Source organism: Podarcis tiliguerta, assembly GCF_965153285.1.
Source record: "Podarcis tiliguerta genome assembly, chromosome: 2".
In the NCBI taxonomy this organism is placed as follows: domain Eukaryota; kingdom Metazoa; phylum Chordata; class Lepidosauria; order Squamata; family Lacertidae; genus Podarcis; species Podarcis tiliguerta.
Window position 1 is genome coordinate 100,060,943 of NC_139535.1, and position 21,352 is coordinate 100,082,294.

Below are 21,352 nucleotides of genomic sequence, written 5' to 3' on the forward strand. Positions count from 1 at the left end.
TTGTGAGGCCACGTTTTCCTGTCAATGAACTTGCTGTGAATTGCTGTTAGGATCCAGGGGCCGCCTGTGTGTGTGTGTGTGTGAGCTTGGTTGCATGCTCCTCACAGCTTTGTCTTTAAGAACCATTCCATGTAGAGCGAATTACAACTGTCTGAAGCAGCCCTATGATGCTGTAATGTTAAATTAATAGCTAGAAATGCTTTGGAAAGGCTCTGTGTATAAAAGTTCTACAGACGCATCTCGATTATTTATCCCCATCAGCCATTCTCAGGGTAGTTAGCAGATTTCTTCAAGAAATACTTTTCATTATGCGGATTACTAGGATGAGGTTCACTTCTTTCCCCGATGATTTTGCGGCAGACCTAAATGTTTTGCTTCTCCTTTTGCTTTGCAGTACAGAATTGGACAGCTGTACATGATCAGTAAACACAGCCACGAGCAAAGTGATCGTGGAGAAGGGGTAGAAGTGGTGCAGAACGAACCCTATGAAGATCCAAATTATGGGAATGGTCAACTGACCGAAAAACGGGTTTATCTGAACAGGTAAACATTTCTGCCATTGCATTGTCCTGGAACATCTATGCAGATTTGGGAGGTAAAGTCTTCTTGTGCAGTTTGTTCTGTTTCAAGCACGGGGGGTGGGGGTGGAAAACCACTGATTTATAGAATTTATGAGAGAAACCATGGGGGTGAAGGTTCTTTCCCAATGTGCAGCCTTTGCCATTGAAAAGGAGTGTGGCATGGGGCCAGAGTAGTAGCTTTGGAAATGACATACCGTATTTTTCCGTGTATAAGACTAGGTTCCACCCCTAAAAATAATGTCCAAAATTTGGAGGTATCTTATACACAGGGGCCATCTCCCCCATTTTCTTAAATCGGAGTCCCCCAAAATAAGGGATGTCTTATACATGGGGGCATCTTATAGACAGAAAAATACAGTACAGTGGTACCTCGGGTTACATGCACTTCAGGTTACATACGCTTCAGGTTACAGACTCCGCTAACCCAGAAATAGTGCTTCAGGTTAAGAACTTTGCTTCAGGATGGGAACAGAAATCGTGCTTCGGCAGCAGGAGGCCCCACTAGCTAAAGTGGTGCTTCATGTTAAGAACAGTTTCAGGTTAAGAACAGACCTCCGGAACGAGTTAAGTACTTAACCCGAGGTACCACTGTACTTTCCTCTTCTCCATTTCTTCTTAAGACATTTTGTTTAGGTTTTATGCCTGGTATATATGTGTTACAGTTGCACTTGCACAACTCTCTCTCAGTGCTTCCCAAACTTCCCCCCTCTATGGGCCTACTTGGAAATTGCTGAGGGTCTTGGCCAATCTTAATGATTTTTCTGCCTGCTATAGCAATTCTAATGTGCTAGATTCTGCATATGATTTTTAATTCTGTTTTTATTGCTTCTTTTACTTCATATATTCCAATTTGAATCGAAATTGTAAGCGTTCATCACAGACATCCCACAGGCCACCTGAATGAAGCTCGCAGACCACTGGTCACAGTTTAGCAGCTGGCATGTGAGACAAAAGTCAGCACAGCTTCCCCTTTCTGTACAGATTAGTCTAAGAATTATGCCTGAGAGAAAACAAACTATAAGGTGACATGAATGAAGACCAGGCAGGACTCCAGATACAATGATGCTTAAAGTGCACTGAAGATAAGGATTTGTGTAAGCAATTCACCATAAATCCAGTCACCAAGGGTGACAGCCTGTGTCCTAGTCAGGACGTGCAGCAACATACAAATCCTCTCTGCTCCCTGGAGCTCCCAGTGAATTTCAAGGAATTGCTGTTCCGAAGCTCAGTACGACATCAGGCCTCCCCAAATTCCAGTGTGGAAGAGTTGGTCAGGTGGGTGGATGATCTCTCCAGCTCTGGGATTTGAAACGGGCAGTGCAAGAGACTTGCCTTGGTTCTGCCTTCTCAGTGCAATATGTGAGACAATGCCCTGCCGCAAGTGTCTTATACATACCAGAGGACTTCGAGGAGGAGAAGGATGGGTGATGACCAAGAATAATGACTGGTTTCTGACCCAAGCCAACCTTTCTGAACACTTTCTGAACACTGTGTTGGCCAAACTTGGGTCCCCAGCTGTTTTGGTAGCTGTGTGCAGGCGCGGGCGGCGATATCGCCGCTTCTGCGCAGGCATGAACGGCGGCAAACCTGCCACTTACTTCTGGGTTTGCCGTGGTCGCAACTTGGAACGTCCACGAGTGGAGGCTGTTGTAAATAGAGGTTCTACTGTACTACAGTTCCCATCATCCCTGACCACTGGTCCTGTTAGCTAAGGATGATGGGAGTTGTAGTCCAAAACAGCTGGAGACCGAAGTTTGGCCAACACTGCTGTAGAGAATCACGAGCGCTAGAAATGTTTGGAGTGCATAGAAGAAAATTCCACTCATGGCTCATTTATAAGCTGAACAACCCTAGGGAAAGTTCACTGATGTTGTGAAAATGTCTATTTTATACACTAGATTTGTCCTACACTAGGTTTGTCCTACATTAATGTATCTCTGGGACGATAAGGATTTCCTGCATGGAGAAAAGTTGGCTATCAAAAGTTCAAGTCAGGATTGTACTTTCATTGAACTCCCAATGAGCAGATGCTGTAGGATAGCTTCAGGGTCCAGTCCTTCTTGAGGTTTATGTCCCACCAAAGCTGATGATAATAATTCTTGGCTTTTAAGCTCAAAAGGATTGAGAGGACTAATTAATTCATGTTTGTCATGGTCTCTCAGATTCTCTAATGTGTAAAGTATATTAGAAGATAGAAGGTGTCATCTTTCCAGTTGAAGCCAAGTTTTTTCTTTTCAAAAGAGCACTTTTGCCTGAAACACTCAAATCAGTAACTGCAGTGTTGGGAAAAGGTGCTTTAAAATTAAATCCTGTCTGACACAATGGTTCTACTTGTCTACATCAGCAGTGTGCATAAAGTCAGTCTGGCTCACAATGCACAGAGAATTGCTTGTGGAAGTATAAGCAAACATCACTCTACAAGAGAAATGACTCATTGGGGGGGGCAACAGGTTTATGTCAGCAAAGCAAGGTGACATTATGGTTATATATATATATATATATATATATATATATATATATATATGGCCTTGAGCATCAGTAACCTATAACAGTAAAGTGAAGGACATGATTGGGGGATATCTTATTTTCCTCTTTGTGCTCTGCAATTTCTTTAAGCAAAATATATTAATATCCCGAGGTCACATGATAATGTTGAAGGGTTGGTACTTCTGCTCAGACTGAAGACTGGTTCTAAATGAAAGATTTATATTGCTCTTTTTCAAAATGTGTTGTTTAATCTATTTCAATTGCTTTCCTACTGGTAGCCTAAACAGACTTTGCTGCTTTGCACATTCACTTCTGTTCCCTTAGGTCCATTTACTTTTATTGAGCTTCTTTGTGACAGCAATATTCTGTCCGTTGTATCACTGCAGTGCTACCCCAGAATTCTGTCAGCTCTGTCCTTTTCACAGCCTAGCAACAAGATTACCAACCACAGTCCACTTGCAAATTACGTTATGCCAACATGCTTCAGACCCAAACTTAGGGTTAACTTGTAACAAATAAGAACCGGAACAGGTTATCCAGCTTTCACAGTGGTGCTTCTTAGGACAATACTTCACAACTACACACATATGAATATAAAAACATGGACAGGTTAGTGCAGGGGTAGGCAACCTAAGGCCCATGGGCCACAAGCGGCCCATGGGGGTCATTTAACCGGCCCACAAGTCACCCCTAAACCGAGCCACCCGCTCATCGAGTCCCTGCGTGCTGTGCTAAACTGGCGCAGTGTGGCGCAGGGACTCACTTCTGCAGTGCCAGAAATCGTGTCTGCGCAGACCCTGGAAATCGCAGGCGCACACATTCACACACACACACACAATCTAGCCCACAGAAGGATCTCCACTGGAGTGAACCGACCCAGGTGAGGTAAACCTTGCGGACCCCTGGGTTAGTGTGTGTGACGTTAACATAAGAGAGTGTGCTGGAGGTGAAATAGTTAAACAGGTTGCCCAGTCAGGATCCAGGAGGGTGGAGTCAGTGGGACTATAAAACCAGCTCTGGGAGGAGCAAAGGGAGAGTTCATTGGAGGGGTTCATGGAGGAGTTTGTTGGGAGTTGGTTGGTTGGTTGGAGTGGGCGTGAATTGGGATAGAGTTTGTGGGTAGGTTGAGTTAGTGTAGCGAAATAGGCTGAGTCAGGAACAGTTAGGGGCTAGGAAGACAAGAAAATATCGGAGAGGTGGTTTAGTGAGTGAGAGCAGGTAGCGGAATTTATAGGTCTGGATAGGCACCCCATGATTGTAATGGACCGATACCGTTTATGAAACCACGCACTTGTTAAACTGCAATAAATAAACAATAGTTTATGTTTCAGTTTAACCCTGACTGGACTCAGTATTGTCCCAGGTAGGGCCTGGGGGGTGGCAGCGAGAAATAAAGTGGTGGCACAGGGATCAATAGACAGTGAAACGTCCGGGGGCCCTGGGTGATCGCCACAGTGTGTTCATTCAGTTTTTTAAAGAAGAATCTCTACTGGCAAGAGGCATGAATAAGCAAAATTCCAAAGATCTGTTCAGAATGTTTTGGACTGGAAATTTGTGCAAAACCAAAAGTAGTCCCCCTTTGTGATGGAGAAATATCTAACTTGGCTAATATTTTTCACAAAACAGCTGTATTTTTAGTACTCGACCTTAAGTTAATGGCAGGTCTTAGTAAACATGTTCAGTCCATGTTCATGGAATGCATTAACTCTTCTGGGTGTGCACAAAATGACCTTGGAGTACATACGTAAAACCCATGAAATCCAATGTACGTGTCCCAGCTGGAGTAAGAATTCAGACTGGAATGCTTTATCTTAATCCTGTTCAAGGAAAGAATGTTGGACGTTTCCTTAACTCTGTAAAGGAGAAATGGTCAGATCGAAACATGGTACGTGCATGCAGAGTCTCATCCTAGTTGGTGTCTGATCCAACCTTTCGTCTTATCTTTTGCGCCTAGGGCACATATAGCAAAGAGGGGAGTGATCTCTTTTGTGTTTTCTCTTTCTCCCTTGCAATGTTCAACTTCACAGCAACCAAACTGTTTTGCTCTCATGGTTCTCTTCTTTCTGTAGCACATTTCCCTTAGGCAAGTGTGAGCTCCTTACCTACTGATTTTTGCCTAAGGCAAATGCACTAGCAAAGTAACACAGCTTTATGTCTTCTTTTTTATGGTTCTCGAAGTGGAAAGTTTCCACTATTTTTTAATATACATTTTTGCCATATATTCTAGTACAAAAACCTCCGTCCATAATTTTAATATTTTCTACCATGCAAGCTACCTGTACAGTATTTAATGAGCAGTTTCTAATATGATGCATTTTAAAGGACTTCCTTTCAGGCAGCCTATTTCAAGGCTCTCTTGGTTTGACTCTATATTAATTTAGAAGTGACACTTTTGCTAGAAATGACAAGTATATAATATTGTGTGTGAGTGAGATTGCTCTTGCTCATACAGCAGCGTCAAGAATTAATTAGTTTTTTAAAAATGAATATGGGAATTATATTGGTCAGAAATGACACATCCAGATGATTCACTATGATGGATGACTCGTTGGACCATTATTAGTAAATTCAAGCAGTTTTAAGCTCTCTCTTACAGAAACCACTGTCTGTCTGCCCTCTGAGCCATCCTTTTTTCTTTTTCTTTTCCCCCTCTGCTCCATCCTTTCAAATGCCTTAGGAGTGCTAATTATATTTCACTGCTCAGCAGTTTCAGTTGCAGGCTGGTATTGGAAAGCTTTGTGTTAAATGCATTGTTCCCTTCAAATCAATGAAATTGCTTAGGGTGTGAGTTAGCACTAAATGCATCCCATTGTGCTCTGCAGATGGAACCTACCTATTAATTTTACATCTAAAAACTTGCAGGTCTGTTCACTGTATCAAGAAATAGGGAATCTTTCCCTAAGGTTTCATTCTACCTTGTAGTGAACTCCAAAACCTCACACATTTCATTATTTTTGTATCGCTTCAACCCAAATTGAATTCGAGTTTGTACCACTTTCTGAGAAACTTGATACAAGGCCTTTATTAAGCTATATTGTTTGTAAGCTACAAGCCAATCTAGTTCCAACAGGTTTATTGAAGTTCAGTTTGTTCTTAGGTCTAGCCAAAAGTTTTTGATCGGCAATTTTCAAACTAAGTTCTAGGGAACTCTTACAAGATAAGGTTTTCCTCAATAGGAAGACCACTAATGGTGGGCCAAGTTTCCTGAAAGATAGCCGTCCATCACTACTGCCACGGATGAGTCCAAATCTGACTGGTTATACGTCATTGTGACAACATCACATTTGCAGTGTGATCCCTGATTGGCTACATTCCCTGGAACAGGAAGAGAGGGTTAAGGGGAAGTAATGGCACCGGAAGCCAAGAGGTGGGGAAATCAGTCAACAGCAAAGAAAAATAGTATTAGTTGTTGTAAACTTTGGTCTTCAGGGAATATTTTGACACCTCCAAAAGCAGCCTTTCCCCCATTTGAGCTGAAGCCAGGACAACTAACAATCTCCCCCAGCAGTATATAACCATAAGATGTATTCTTATGTAGCTTGCATCCTGATGTATTTTTGTGAACTATTTAAGGGGGGGGGGGGAGAGACAGACAGACAGACAGACAAAATAAATAAAACAATTTAAAAATTGTCCAGTAGCACCTTAGAGACCAACTAAGTTTGTTCTGGGTATAAGCTTTCGTGTGCGTGCCCACTTTTTCAGATACACTGAAACAGAAGTCACCAGACCCTTATATAGTGGGAGCGTGGGGTTTTTCTCAGAAGGGTAGTGGGAGATGGGTGATTGACTCAGTATGTATGGTAAACCTGTTGACGACTTAATGACTGCAATTAGTCCTACAGGAAAAAACAGACAGACAGACAGAAATGTGCCTCTTTTTGTACCTGTAATTCATTCAGAGCAAGTACGACATAAGAGATATGGTCAGTGACCAAGAGTTTGATTTAGAGTCTGATCCATTAACTTCTGCAGTGTGCATGGGTTCTGGGCCAAAAATGTAATAGTTTCTCTACTGACAAGAAGGGAAGGGCAGATCTGTCAATGTCAGTTTCTCTCACTTTCTCATTTTTCTTAATCTTAAACTCAGTTCTCCACATTTCCACATCAATTTGTGAGTTTAAAATAAGGAAAAGAAGAATATTCGCCAGCAAATTCGTCATAGTATCCACATTTAATAAGCAATGTTGCCTAATATAATTCATTGTATGTTATTTCCACTATATACATTTTCATGCACGTTTTATCCTTGTATATGCATATTGGAGATGTGTGCATTTTGAAGTCTGGTTTGTGTATTGTTTTGAAAAGTGCAAATTAGGTAGGTTTGCCTTTAAATGTGAACTGAATCAAATTTCTCCTCCCTCCCTACTGACAAGTTGATCTGGAAAGTGTTTTCTCCCTGAAAGTCAAAAGTTTTTAAAGTGCTGTCTTAGATGCAACAATTTCTTGAAGAAGCAGAAGATCATAACTCTCTCCCAGGGAGATTTCCATTAATATTACTGTATTAAATCAATATACTGTAGATAATGTAAGTAGATAATGTACTCTTAATGTCTGTGCTTTCAGTCAACCACCTCAGCAGTATTTTAAAGGGAATTATTATTAGGTAATTATAAGATGTCAGCCTTTGATGAGAGCAAAATAACAAAAGGTCAAAATAATACTGTTTGTCAAATAAAACTGAAGAGCGAAAGGAAAGCATTGCACAAAACATATGTCTTTCAATTTTATTAGCTAAAATAATTCATATTTATTTAAGCAGAGTACTTGAGGACGGTACACAGGGTCTGTCAAACAGTTGTTCAGCAGATGCAATTACATTCATACCACACAAAGCTTTAAAAGTAGTAGCTAATTTTCCCTAGGTTGTAAACCATAGTCAAATCAAAGTTCTCACTTGGTTTGTCTTATCACCTGAACACAGGCTAGTGGTTTGTTTTTCCCAAACAACCCACGAGCAGAAAGCCAGGCCTGAGCTACTACTTATGGCTTCTTTGAAAGGAAACAAGTCATGAACCTGAGTTGAGACAGCACCATAAGCCCAATGCTTGTGGTTTCTTGCAATATGGTCAGCAAAAAGTCAAGTGGGGACTTTTGAGCAGCGTGCACCAGCATGCTGTTTGTTTCCATTAAACCCATAGTTAAGCATAGTTGCACCCCAGGCCATTGTGTGCAAACTGCCGCAAAGCAGTTCAGCATGTACAAGTCTCCAGTTCCAAGAAAAGACACTGTTTACTTCTCTCCCCCTACCCTGAAATCACCTGTGGATGAGGACATGCTTTGCACTTGTCACAGGTCTATCCCTTGTGTATGCATAAGAGCCAGATGGGTCAGGATATGGGAGCATAAGGAGGTGAGCTGGGAGGTGGAGCTAACACTTAGCGCTCCAGTGACATGCACAGGAATAAAATATGAAGCCAACTGAGAGAAGCTTGCCTGTGAGCTTGAAGCCTTGGAGAAAACATTTGAATCTGTATTTCCTCAGGAGGATTACTCAAACACCTGGAATTAGGTTTTAGATTTTCTGTTTTTCCAGCTGTTAGAAGAATAACTATATTAAAACCCTAAGGAGATTCCTTCTTGTGGAGCATCATGTGTTGCAGAACTACCAGGAACAGCTCTACTCGTTTCTTCTACCCCTGGTTTCACCTAAATTTACCTTCCTACCATTCAAAAGCATCCCTTTTTCTAATCTCAGTGAGCAAATAACACCTCATTTTCAGTCTTTGAAAACTACCAGTATGTTTCCCATACGCTGATGTGGAAAGTATTCCCTGAAGGTAGAAAGTTTCAGATGGAACAAAAACTGCTGGTGATGTGTGAGCTCTTGAACCAGCCCCGGCTGCCACTTGTAGACTCCAGACTCTTGGCTTGATTATGATTATTCCAGAATTCATTGCAGTACCCCAGCATAAATCAGGTTACAGGTTCAGATGTCACAGCAAAGCTCTAGGATACATGGCTAGGCATAAGCTGAGAAGTCCCAACACCTGACATGACCCCTGAGCTCTCCTTTGGAACAGTCACCTCCACTGTTTTCCCAAGCCACGGGACTGGGCATGCAAGTGAGCACTCCTAAAAGTAGGTTGAGTCTCCTGGGTCTGTTGCTTATGCCATCAAAGCCATCACCGCATCCTTAGAAGTGGAGTCAACACAACCAGCTCACTCCAGTCTAGCCTCGTTTGCTTCCCTGGGAGCGGGGAACAGTTCAATGACAGGAGGCAGTGCTGGGGTCAAGTCAGGTGGCTCCACTATAGCAGTCAGGGCATCTGATGTCACTGGGGTGGGCCACACCCCTGAGAACCTGCTTGGCCCCAGTGTAAACACTCTAGACAAATAAAACACAGGCTAAAAAGCAGGTATCCCCAACCTCCCACCCGGCAACTCATGTTGAATATTTTTCTTTTTAAGCCAACAAAAGTCAATAAAAATATAATTGAGGAGGTGCAGAAGGAACAGCTAGTCAAATATTAACTGGCTTAGTATTCTTGTATCAGAAATGGGTATCTTTTGACAAAAATCAAGATACAGTGGTACCTCAGGTTAAGAACTTAATTCGTTCCGGAGGCCTGTTCTTAACCTGAAACTGTTCTTAACCTGAAGCACCACTTTAGCTAATGGGGCCTCCTGCTGCTGCCGCGCCACCGCTGTACGATTTCTGTTCTCATCCTGAAGCAAAGTTCTTAACCCGAGGTAATATTTCTGGGTTAGCGGAGTCTGTAACCTGAAGCGTATGTAACCTGAAGCGTATGTAACCTGAGGTACCACTGTACTGCATTCAGTTTGGGAGGTCATTCTCTTGCACAAGAGGAGCCTTCACCAACGTAGTACCCCCCCAGATGTTTTGGGCTACAACTCCCATCAGTCTCGGCACCAGGTTGACAAAGCCTGCACTAGTGAATAGGACTTCAGCTGGTGGGCTGGGACCCACAAATGGGTTGCAGCATGATCCAAGGTGGGTTGCAAACAGAAGCACCACCCACTGCCATCATGCAGATAGATATATGAGAAGGAGGGCGGAGGGGCTCCTAAATTCATGTTTTGGTTAAAGATGAGTCCTGAGTCTGAAAAAATATGAAGACTATTGCATTAGACGGTGCAATTGAAGAGAGAGAAGGAAAAAAGGAGAATAGTATTACTCAGACTAATGCCACTTAGTGGCTTAGAGTCATATAAAATATGCAGTGTGTGTTATTGCTCATTCTGTTATATGACCAATATGTGAATTCCCAGGTCCATGTTTGGAACTTTGCACTACAGTGGTACCTCGGGTTAAGTACTTAATTCGTTCCGGAGGTCCGTTCTTAACCTGAAACTGTTCTTAACCTGAAGCATCACTTTAGCTAATGGGGCCTCCTGCTGCTGCTGCTGTGCTGCTGGAGCATGATTTCTGTTCTCATGCTGAAGCAAAGTTCTTAACCTGAAGCACTATTTCTGGGTTAGCGGAGTCTGTAACCTGAAGCATATGTAACCTGAAGCGTATGTAACCCGAAGTACCACTGTAATGTGTTTTCTTCCCTGAACATATCCTCATGCTAAGTCAGTATTAAGGTTCTTCGTACTTGTGATCTAAATTTTTGTTTCTCTTTGCAGCAAACTCCCAAGTTGGGCAAGAGCTGTTGTCCCCAAAATATTTTATGTTACAGAGAAGGCATGGAATTACTACCCATACACAATTACAGGTACGTTTTAAAGAACAGAGGGGAAGTGTTGTTTTAAGGTGAAGGTCATGTTTGCCCTTGGGTGCATTTGTCCTTTGAGGCTCCACATCACAACAGGTACTAGATTCTGAAAGGTTTGCCGGAAATGCCAACTTCAGCTGCCATATCTTCTTTATTTAATTGCTAGATCTGTCCCTTTGGAAAGCGGCAGGTATGATTGAGACATCTCCAGGGCCTAAAAAGGGGTATGTTGGTGGTAGTGGGAGACTAGGAGAACCCATATTATTTCAGGACAAAAGTGGTGGGCTAGAACACCTTCCTAGGTAAGGGCTGCGCATGTACCCTTCCCTTAGGACACTGGTGGACATCCCTGGCACCCAAGGATAATGAACAGACACCTGCCTTCAGCTCACAAAGGGTGGGAGAATTACATTAGTTGCGGTGAAGTGAGTTGCAGCCAGCAGAAGGAACTGTTAAATGGGGCGAGGCCAGGAGAACATAGCAACTTAAGAAAGGGCGTTGCTGGATCAGACCAGTGGCCTATCTAGTCCAGCATCCTGTTCCCACAGTGGCCTACCAGATGCCTATGGAAAGCTCACAAGCAGGATTCGAGCCCAACAGCACTCTCCCCTCATGTGGTGTCCAGCAGCTGGCATTCAGAAGCATTGCTGCCTCTATTGTGGCTTGTCGCTGTTCATAGATTTATCCTACTTTTAAAGTTATCTAGGTTGGGACCAGTGTGGTGTAGTGGTTAAGAGCGGTAGTCTCGTAATCTGGTGAACCGGTTCGCGTCTCCGCTCCTCCACATGCAGCTGCTGGGTGACCTTGGGCCAGTCACACTTCTTTGAAGTCTCTCAGCCCCACTCACCTCACAAAGTGTTTGTTGTTGGGGAGGAAGGGAAAGGAGAATGTTAGCTGCTTTGAGACTCCTTAAAGGGAGTGAAAGGCGGGATATCAAATCCAAACTCTTCTTCTCTTCTTCCTCCTGTGGGAGCAAGTTCCGTAATTTCACTGTGCACTGTGTGCAGAAGCACTTTTTGAAACCAGCCCTGAATCTTCCAACATTCAGCATCACTGGATGCCCACTGGAGTTATAATGTTATGAGCAAGGAAGGAAAATTTTCCTCGGTGCATTTTGTCCATGCCATACATGATTTTATATGCTCCTATCATGTTGACTCTTATTTGCCTTTTCTCTAAACTAAAATTTCCCAAATGCCCTCAAGCCATGATGCTCATCTTCCTGGGTTCTCACTAACCATTTTCCCGGGGATGCTAAATGGAATGGCACTTGGGAGGCTGCCAGGATTTTACCTGGAGTTTCCTTAGGATCACACAAGGGAAGGGACCATAGCTCAGGGTGTGGAGTGCATACCTTTGCGGGTAAACTGTCCCAGATTCAAACCCTGGCACCTCCAGTTATACCCACTCACCCTTCAGGGTGATTGGAGAAGCCAGTGCCTGGGACCCCAGAAAGTGGCTACTCAGGATCCAAGGGTCAGCAAACTTTTTCAGCAGGGGGCCGGTCCACTGTCCCTCAGACCTTGTGAGGGGCCAGACTATATTTGGGGGGGGGGGGAATGAACGAATTCCTATGCCCCACAAATAACCCAGAGATGCATTTTAAATAAAAGGACACATTCTACTCATGTAAAAACACACTGATTCCTGGACCGTCCGTGGGCTGGATTTAGAAGGCGATTGGGCCAGATGCGGCCCCCGGGCCTTAGTTTACCTATCCATGGGATAGACCTACATTGGCTCCAGGTATGCTTCTGAGCACAATTCGAAGTGTTGGTGCTTTAAAGCCCTAAACAGCCTTAGCCCAGTATACCTGAAGGAGCGTCTCCACTCCCATCGTTCAGCCCATACACTGAGGTCCAGCTCTCGAGGGCCTTCTGGCAGTTCTCTCACTGTGAGAAGTGAGGTTACAGGGAACCAGACAGAGGGCTTTCTCGGTAGTGGCCCCTGCCCTGTGGAACGCCCTCCCATCAAATGTCAAGGAAATAAACAACTATCTGACTTTTAGAAGGCAGCCCTGTTTAGGAAGGTTTTTAATGTTTGATGTTGTCCCTTTTTTATTATTAATATTCTGCTGGGAGCCTCTCAGAGTGGCTGGGGAAACCCAGCCAGATGCACGGGGTATTCATCATCATCATCATTATTGACAAGATAAGCAAATAGGCAGACCCTGGTATAAGGCAGCTTCCTTATGTTTCTCTCTATCTCTGTTGGTTCCTTAGAGCCGTCAGGGAGGATGGTTCTCGGGAGGTTTCTGTTGTGTCCCAAGAGCTGTTGAGTCTTCATGCCCATACGAAGTCTGACTCCTGCTATTGCTGCCAAAGGAAGTGCCAAGTGTGAGGGGGAAATAGGATTCAGAGACAGTGCACCCTTCCCCCAACAATTGCTTTGGCATATTTTTGCTGAAGCCAGCCAATTTCTCCTCCCACAGTTATTGCTTGGGGGACAAACTTCCCTTCACCTCCGCAGTATCTGCTGAGAGTAGGAGGTGGGGGCGTGAATTGAGGGTGAGAGCTCAATGTGCTGACTTGCAGGAAATGCATTTATTTTCAAAAGGTTTATCTGCCCAAAACCAAATCATCTGCCAGATGCAAATGTAATTCCGGTAATTAAATGTGGGTACGGAATGGTGATTTAAGCCCTCTGAGGAGTGTGCCTAACCTAAATTGTATTCCTCTGTAAGGACAGTATTTGACCTTATAGGAATACGTTATGAAATCAGCATCTAATCTGTCAGGGCAGCTTCAATCTGTTTTGCGGTTTCCCCCCCTGAAATTGACCTCACTGGAGTCCTATTTATAAACTGAATCAGAAACTGGAATATCCCGGTAGTATTGAGAAAGAGCTAGGATATCTAAGACAAAATAAAAGCAAGGCATTCCCCTGACTTCCGCTACAAACAGGCTGTAGAATGCTTATCCGTTTTCTATTCATGTATGCAGGTGATGAGTTTACCACCTGTCTCCTTGGGGTGCCTTAACAGCTCTTGGATGGGATAATAGGGAGAGCAAAATTATGCAAAAATATCTGCTGCCCTGGTGCTCCAGGAATCAAACTTCCACGTTCACCAGCGATGAAACAATTAGAAATACAGTCTTTCTGCACTGTTCCCATATAATCCACAGGAAATGCAATATGCATGTCAGCACAATGATTAATGTATTTTTACATTTTAATAAACCAACATGAACAATAAAATAATTATGGCATTATTCTCCCCCCCCCCTTTCTCCTCTTCCTATTGGGCAAATCTGGATCAGAATACACGGTAAGTTTTGCTTACTTTTTGTCATGTTAATTAAGTCTCGGAAAGGTTTTAGTAAAGCATAGTAATGGGGTTTTTCATAGTGGAAATATTGCTCAATAGAAGATGGATCCTCTTTTATATAACTAGGGAAGGATATTGCAGCTAATATTAGGAGGGCCTCATCAATTATTTAACTTAATATTATGTTAATTTCAGAAGCTTGATATATTTTGCTACCCAGTAGTTCTAATTGAAATGAAACCTCTATAAAAATAAGAAAAGGACAAGGCCTTTAAAGTGCCGGTTATTGCTGGTAGTCAAGAGACAGATTTTATTTTATCTTTTATTAACTCATAAAATGGTCATCTATCTGGATACAGTGTCTGGGAAAACTCTTCATTCGGCAAGCAAAATTAAACAAATCTGGGCTCAGTGCCCAGAAAGGAGAAAAGGAACTGAATAAAAGAACGAGAGACACAAAAGGCACCAATACACCTACAGGTGCACTGATTCTATGATTCAATTTGGAACAGAAGAACCTTCTAATCTTTCCTCTTTCGACCGCAATGCAAAAATTGTAGAGGTGTTATTCTGCAATCCAGTTCCTTACCCTATAGCTGTTTGAAGAATAAGCAAAGCAAAGGATAAGAACAAGCAATAGTTTGATGAAATGAGAAAGGGCTGGGATGGGCCTTTGCTAAATTAATCAAGTGATCAAACGGAAGCAGAACCCAACTGTTTCTGGACTACATAGGCTATGCCTCACTGTGAACCTGCCCACTCCTTGAGATTATTTGGTGGATGGAGAGGTAGCTTTACATAGTTTAGCTACCACGTGGCATAATATATAGTTGCATCTTGGTGGAGTCAGTCACTAGGCAGACTGGATTTAGTTATTTCTGGGTAGAGTCAGGAGCTTTCTGTTACTGTTTCTGTCCGTGTTTAAGAGAGACAATAAATTCTTGTCTAGCTTGCTGTCTACTGCATCGTCTAAGCCTTCCATGATAAGTTGGCAGGCACAGAGGACACCAGAAGAAGTCGCAGCCTCATTGGGTAGTCTCAGCCTCTTTATTTGTAGTATTTATTGCCAGGGAGAGCTCTATAAACCCTCACTCTCGGTAACCTTGGCAACTGTTTGAAGGCTGTTGCAGAACACTGGAGCTCATGTCATAAGGCGTGAGGAGCACATTGTCCAGCCAACTCCAAGGATCTCTACCTTCAGATTACACTCCAAAGTCTTGCCCAGCAACCTTCAGATTATTCCATTTACCTTAGAAAATGTGCCTCTGAGCAACTACTAGGATCAAAGAGATTTTATAAATTAGTACCACCTGTACAACATGCAGGCACTACTGGGTTCAAATTCCAAGGGTGAATAAAGAGGCTGTGTTGGTGCTTATTCTACAATTATCCAGCTTCCTTTCTCACAAAAAAAAAAGCAGGCCTGGAAATGTCCTAAAGGTAAAGGTAAAGGGACCCCTGACGATTAGGTCCAGTCGTGACAGACTCTGGGGTTGTGGCGCTCATCTCGCTTTCTTGGCCAAGGGAGCCAGCGTACAGCTTCCAGGTCATGTGGCCAGCATGACTAAGCCACTTCTGACGAACCAGAGCAGTGCATGGAAACGCCGTTTACCTTCCCGCCGGAGCGGTACCTATTTATCTACTTGCACTTTGACATGCTTTCGAACTGCTAGTTTGGCAGGAGCTGGGACCAAGCAATGGAAGCTCACCCCGTCATGGGGATTCGAACCGCCGACCTTCTGATTGGCAAGTCCTAGGCTCTGTGGTTTAACCCACAGCGCCACCCACGTCCTGGAAATGTCCTAGTAGTTGTATAACTCCCCAGCCTACTCGCTTGTGGGCTCTTTTAGCTGACTATACATTGCTGTTTTTATTTTGTACATAAAGGGCTTTGAGATCCTAATCGTTATTTTAGATTGACTCTTAACCTAATGCTATGTAATATATTATAACGGGGAACGAGTCCGATTCTTGGAAATATTCAGTGGAAGCTTCTTGGGATGGAAGATAGCAGGGCAGAGAGAGAAATGGTGCTATAGATAATGCCATATATCCTGAAATCCAATTGCCTTTCTGGAGAAGGAAAAACGTGTTACAATGGAGCCGTGAAATATCTTGACAACTTGCTTCATTTCGAGAGAAACTGATAGCAAATCTAAGGTGTTGAAAGGAGATAGCGTTGAACCTGCTCGTCTACGCTTCGAAACTACATCTCTGAATTATTACAGAGTTTGACTCCGCAGCTCATAACAGGTAGCTGAGTGACTTGATTCTGTAGGCAGTGTTCATAAAGTGCATCAGTGGGCAAAAGGCTTGGAAAAGGCATACCAATTGAAATCATGATGGTGTTTTGCCTGCCAATTAGAAGGTACAAATGATAAGGAACACCTTAGCGTCTCAGGACTGAGTGTCTCATACTGAGGCTGCATTAATAAGAATGGGATTATTCCGATGGGTGGTGCCTTCCAGTGTGGTGTAGTGGTTAAGAGCGGTAGTCACGTAATCTGGGTAACCGGGTTCGCGTCTCCGCTCCTCCACATGCAGCTGCTGGGTGACCTTGGGCCAGTCACAGTCTGTCAGCCCCACTCACCTCACAGAGTGTTTGTTGTGGGGGAGGAAGGGAAAGGAGAATGTTAGCCGCTTTGAGACTCCTTAAAGGGAGTGAAAGGCGGGATATCAAATCCAAACTCTTCTTCTTCTTCTTCCTTCCCACCAAATTCCCTCAACTTGAGATGTTGAACAGTGGGACATATTTGTGCCGTTCCTATTCAAGCCTTTTATTTACGATTTTGTTGTGGAATTGGGATGTGACAAATTTGTCCACCTGCTAAAGGGAGAATACGACTTTCTGTTCTGCAGGCAGCATTGCTCTCTTTCCCACAATGCTCCCGTATGTGGAACTAAGGTGGGAAAACAAAGAAGAAAAACAGGTTACTTACCTGTAACTATGACTCTGTGAGGGGTCATGTGAAGGTGAGGCCTTGGTGGTGGTGCCGCAACTGGGGACTTCCTGGTTGGCACTGGCTCATGGGGGGGTCTTTTTTGGTGGTGGTTCCCCATTTGTGGAATGTCCTCCCTGATGAGATGCACCAGTCTCCCATTATTGACTTTTCCAGAGGAAGTTGAAAACATTCCTGTTTACTCAGGCATTTGATGCTGAAAGATGCTGTTTCTGGCTGAAATAATATGTTTTAAACTGTTTTAGAATGCTTTAAATATATACATTATTGATGTATTAGCTGGCCTGGGTTCCTTCAAATGAAAGGGTGGGATCTAAATCGTAGAAATAAATCAGTGACTCAAGCCACCCTCCTTCTCCGCTGCTGGATGGAATCTAGACACATATTTTAAAATGCTGTGAAAATGCTTTAAAAAAAAAAGTTTTGAAAAATATATTGAATTTGCCATAACTCACCATCGCCATCTAGTGTCACATTTGTATATAACACTTGAAACGTTTTATTTGCAGCTGTATAGCTGACTCCATGGTGTCCTTACAAGCTGCAGGTGTCCTCACTCTTATTTTTTCCTTATTTATCTGCTGTGGCAGACCTTCCGGGAACAAGTGGAAAGACAGCAACCACAGTCCTTTGAGAGTGCACCTTGAGAGCTGCATAGTTGTGTCATTATGAAAGTTTTCAAACCTGCCCACTCCTTGAGATTATTTGGTGGATGGAGAGGTCTTGATATATATATGCTGGCAACTATAGAAATAATTGTGCCTTCAACCCCAGAGGTACCGTATTTTTCGCTCTATAAGACGCACTTTCCCCCTCCTAAAAAGTAAGGGGAAATGTGTGTGTCTTATGGAGCAAATGCAGGCTGCGCAGCTATCGCTGAAGCCAGAACAGCTGCGCAAAGCCTCTTCAGGGCAACGGGAGAAACGCTCCCCCTGCCCTGAAGAGGCTTGACGCAGTTGTCCCAAAAGCCAGAACAGCAAGAGGGATCGCTTCGCAGCAATCCCTCTTGCTGTTCTGACTTCGCTTCGCTGGAGAGGCGCTGTGAAGAGAGGGAAAGCTGCGCAGCACCCCTTCAGCAAAGCAGGAGGAGAAATGGAGCCCCTTCCGTTTCTCCTCCCGCTTTGCTGGAGAGGCGCTACGCAGATTCAGAATATTTTTTTTCTTGTTTTCCTCCTCTAAAACTAGGTGCGTCTTATGGTCGGGTGTGTCTTATAGAGCGAAAAATACAGTATTTTATGGTGATTTTCCTTCTAAATAATAATATAGTTAGCTTTGAGACAAGGGACACCTCTGATTGATCAGAAACTGTTCAGGGGACAGGGGCAGAAGGAGCAGCAAAAGTGTTCCATGTCCAAAAGAATATTAGACTACTTTCAGTGTACCTAACTGCTCAGGCTATTGGTCCTTCTATCTCAGCATTGGCTACACTTAACATTGTTCTCCAATCTTGCTACCTGAGATGGTGTAATTGGAAATCATAGAATCATAGAGTTGGAAGAGACCACAAGGGCCATCGAGTCCAACCCCCTGCCAAGCAGGAAACACCATCAGAGCACTCCTGACATATGGTTGTCAAGCCTCTGCTTAAAGACCTCCAAAGATGGAGACTCCACCACACTCCTTGGCAGCAAATTCCACTGTCGAACAGCTCTTACTGTCAGGAAGTTCTTCTTAATGTTTAGGTGGAATCTTCTTTCTTGTAGTTTGGATCCATTGCTCCGTGTCCGCTTCTCTGGAGCAGCAGAAAACAACCTTTCTCCCTCCTCTATGTGACATCCTTTTATATATTTGAACATGGCTATCATATCACTCATATCATATCAGGGACGCGGGTGGCGCTGTGGGTTAAAGCCTCAGTGCCTAGGGCTTGCTGATCGAAAGGTCGGCGGTTTGAATCCCCGTGGCGGGGTGCGCTCCCGCTGTTCGGTCCCAGCGCCTGCCAACCTAGCAGTTCGAAAGCACCCCTGGGTGCAAGTAGATAAATAGGGACTGCTTACTAGCAGGAAGGTAAACGGCGTTTCCGTGTGCGGCTCTGGCTCGCTAGAGCAGCAATGTCACGCTGGCCACGTGACCCAGAAGTGTCTTCGGACAGCGCTGGCCCTTGGCCTCTTTGAGTGAGATGGGCGCACAACCCTAGAGTCTGTCAAGACTGGCCCGTACGGGCAGGGGTACCTTTACCTTTATCATATCACTCCTTAACCTCCTCTTCTCCAGGCTAAACATGCCCAGCTCCAGGGCATGCCAGGGAAATGCCAGGGATTCAAATGGAAACCATGAAACAAGTTTCCCTTGGCCCGAATAACTCTCCCCTCCCCAAGACTCCGGTCTGCTTTCTGATTCTTGTTGGGTTGGTAAGCCTATTCCTACTGTCTTTTAAATCTGGGGGGGGGGGGTGAGTACAGCTGCCTGCCCATATGGTTCACCCCAGGATTGAGGACAGTGCACTGTGTTATCTTGTATATTAACCATCTGCAATTGATTGGATTTTGGCAGTAATCAGAATATATTTTCTGCACAGTGACTTGCTTTCACTCAGCATGAATAATGATAGGGATGAAAAAGAAAGGTTTAAAAGGAATTGGGTTAGCTAGTTTCGGCTATTGTTTAGTTTGCAGGATAAAGACCTCTCTTTTGGCTTCGTCGTCTGTGCAACGGACGGTAACTTCAAAACTTTTATTTAGGGTACTTCAGTAATGCTAGGAAGAGGCCTACCATGTGACGTCATTAATCCTTTGCTGTAAGAGCCACAGAAATGTGAGAAATTTTTCATTCGGCGCACACAATGTTGAGTGGGTAGTTAATTGGTGAATTCTATCCAGAGGCTCAGAACGTCATGGAAAAATGCCTGTCTATTACATCTGCCTTTGATTGTGAAACATCTGGAGTGGCTGTATCATAAATTCCACACTCCATCAGTCACCAACCAGAGGCTTCCAAGCTTAGTTTAAAGTGCAGTGTTGAAAAGACTGAGATATATGCAATGACAAATATCGAACTCAGCATCTCTTGGCTGGCCGTCTCTCAGTAAATGGTATACGTTAGCTTGCTTTCCTGAGGGCTAAAGCTTACTCATTTCTTACTTTGCTGTTAAAGAAACCAGCCACTTCATTGCCTTCCTCAGAAACAGCTCTTCCTGATAAACTAGGTTACTGTGCCACATTGAGCATTTCAGGATTACCCAAGTTGCATTTTAATTATTTACTTACACCTGTTGTAACTATTCTGCCAACATTAATGGCAGCAACAAGGGTTGGGATGCTCTCAATTTCCAGAAACTTGCAATTTTAAATTAGGAAGACCCTTTGGAGACTATTCTTCACTTGCTGTGCTGGTCCCATGGATTACCCGAGAGGCGAGGTCCAAGTCCGGTCCATGGTCAAAGACACAACGTGGAGGTTTGACATCTTAATGAGATTGTCAGGGGAGGTCTGGAGTTAGGCATTATCAACCTGAAGATAGATATCAGTCTTTTCTTCTAATGCCAAGGAAGCCCTGGGGGCTCCTGAACTGTTGTCTGGATGCAATGATGGGATGGATGTGGGCTTATGAGGCAGGGCTTCATCTAGACAAAACAGGAGTGATTTTGATCGGTAGGAGAGTGGCTGAGGGCAGGATTGGATGGGGTGGCATTCCCCATGAAGGATCCAGTCTGCAGCTTGGAAGCACTCCTGGGACACCACTTTACTCCTAGAGGACAAGGTGATAGTTGTGGCCAGGCATGCCTTTTCTCAGCTTGAGCTTGTGCAGAAGGTGTGCCCTTTCCTAGACCATGCAGATATGGCCACTGTCATTTGCACCCTGACTGCATCCAGACCGGACTACTGCTGTACACTCCAAATAGGGTTGTTGTTGTTGTTGTTAGTTTTATTTCTATACCACTTTTTATTTTAAAGAAAAAAAAATCTCACAGCTGTTTACAGCACATTAAACCATCAGATAAAACAACCGAGAACAAAACAAATTCAAGGTTCAAGGAAAATATTTCAGATCCTTCTCTAAGTGACAATTTGCTTTCTCCCTATTCATTTACCTACTTAATTTAAATAGCTGCCCCACAGCAGAAGTACTCCAGGTGGTGTAGTGTTTAGAGTGTCCGACTAGGACCCGGGAGATCAGGGTTCAAATCCCATCACTCAGACACGAAGCTCACTGGGTGACCTTAGGCCAGTCACAGCCTCTTAACCTACCCCACAGAGTCATTGTAGGGTGAACCATAGAATCTGAAGAGTTGGAAGGAACCCAAGGTTCATCTAGTCCACCCCCCTGCAAAGCAGGAATCTCAACTAAAGCATCCATGACCATGTACCCCTAAGAGAAAAAGTTGGGATATAAAGGTGATAAATAAGCTTTCGGAGAGGGTTTGGAACTCCA

The 21,352-nt window shown here is 43.8% G+C and overlaps 1 protein-coding gene across 3 annotated transcripts in view; it reads left to right on the forward strand.

The window, feature by feature from the left end:
• Window positions 1-21,352, forward strand: part of PITPNC1 (phosphatidylinositol transfer protein cytoplasmic 1) — a 132,259-nt gene that overhangs the window by 64,543 nt on the left and 46,364 nt on the right. For all 3 annotated transcript variants that reach the window (XM_083427966.1, XM_083427965.1, XM_083427967.1), the window contains 3 exons: window positions 395-543; window positions 10,665-10,753; window positions 14,014-14,021. In XM_083427966.1, the coding sequence (XP_083284092.1) occupies window positions 395-543; window positions 10,665-10,753; window positions 14,014-14,021 (246 nt within the window). The remainder of the gene's footprint in view (window positions 1-394; window positions 544-10,664; window positions 10,754-14,013; window positions 14,022-21,352) is intronic.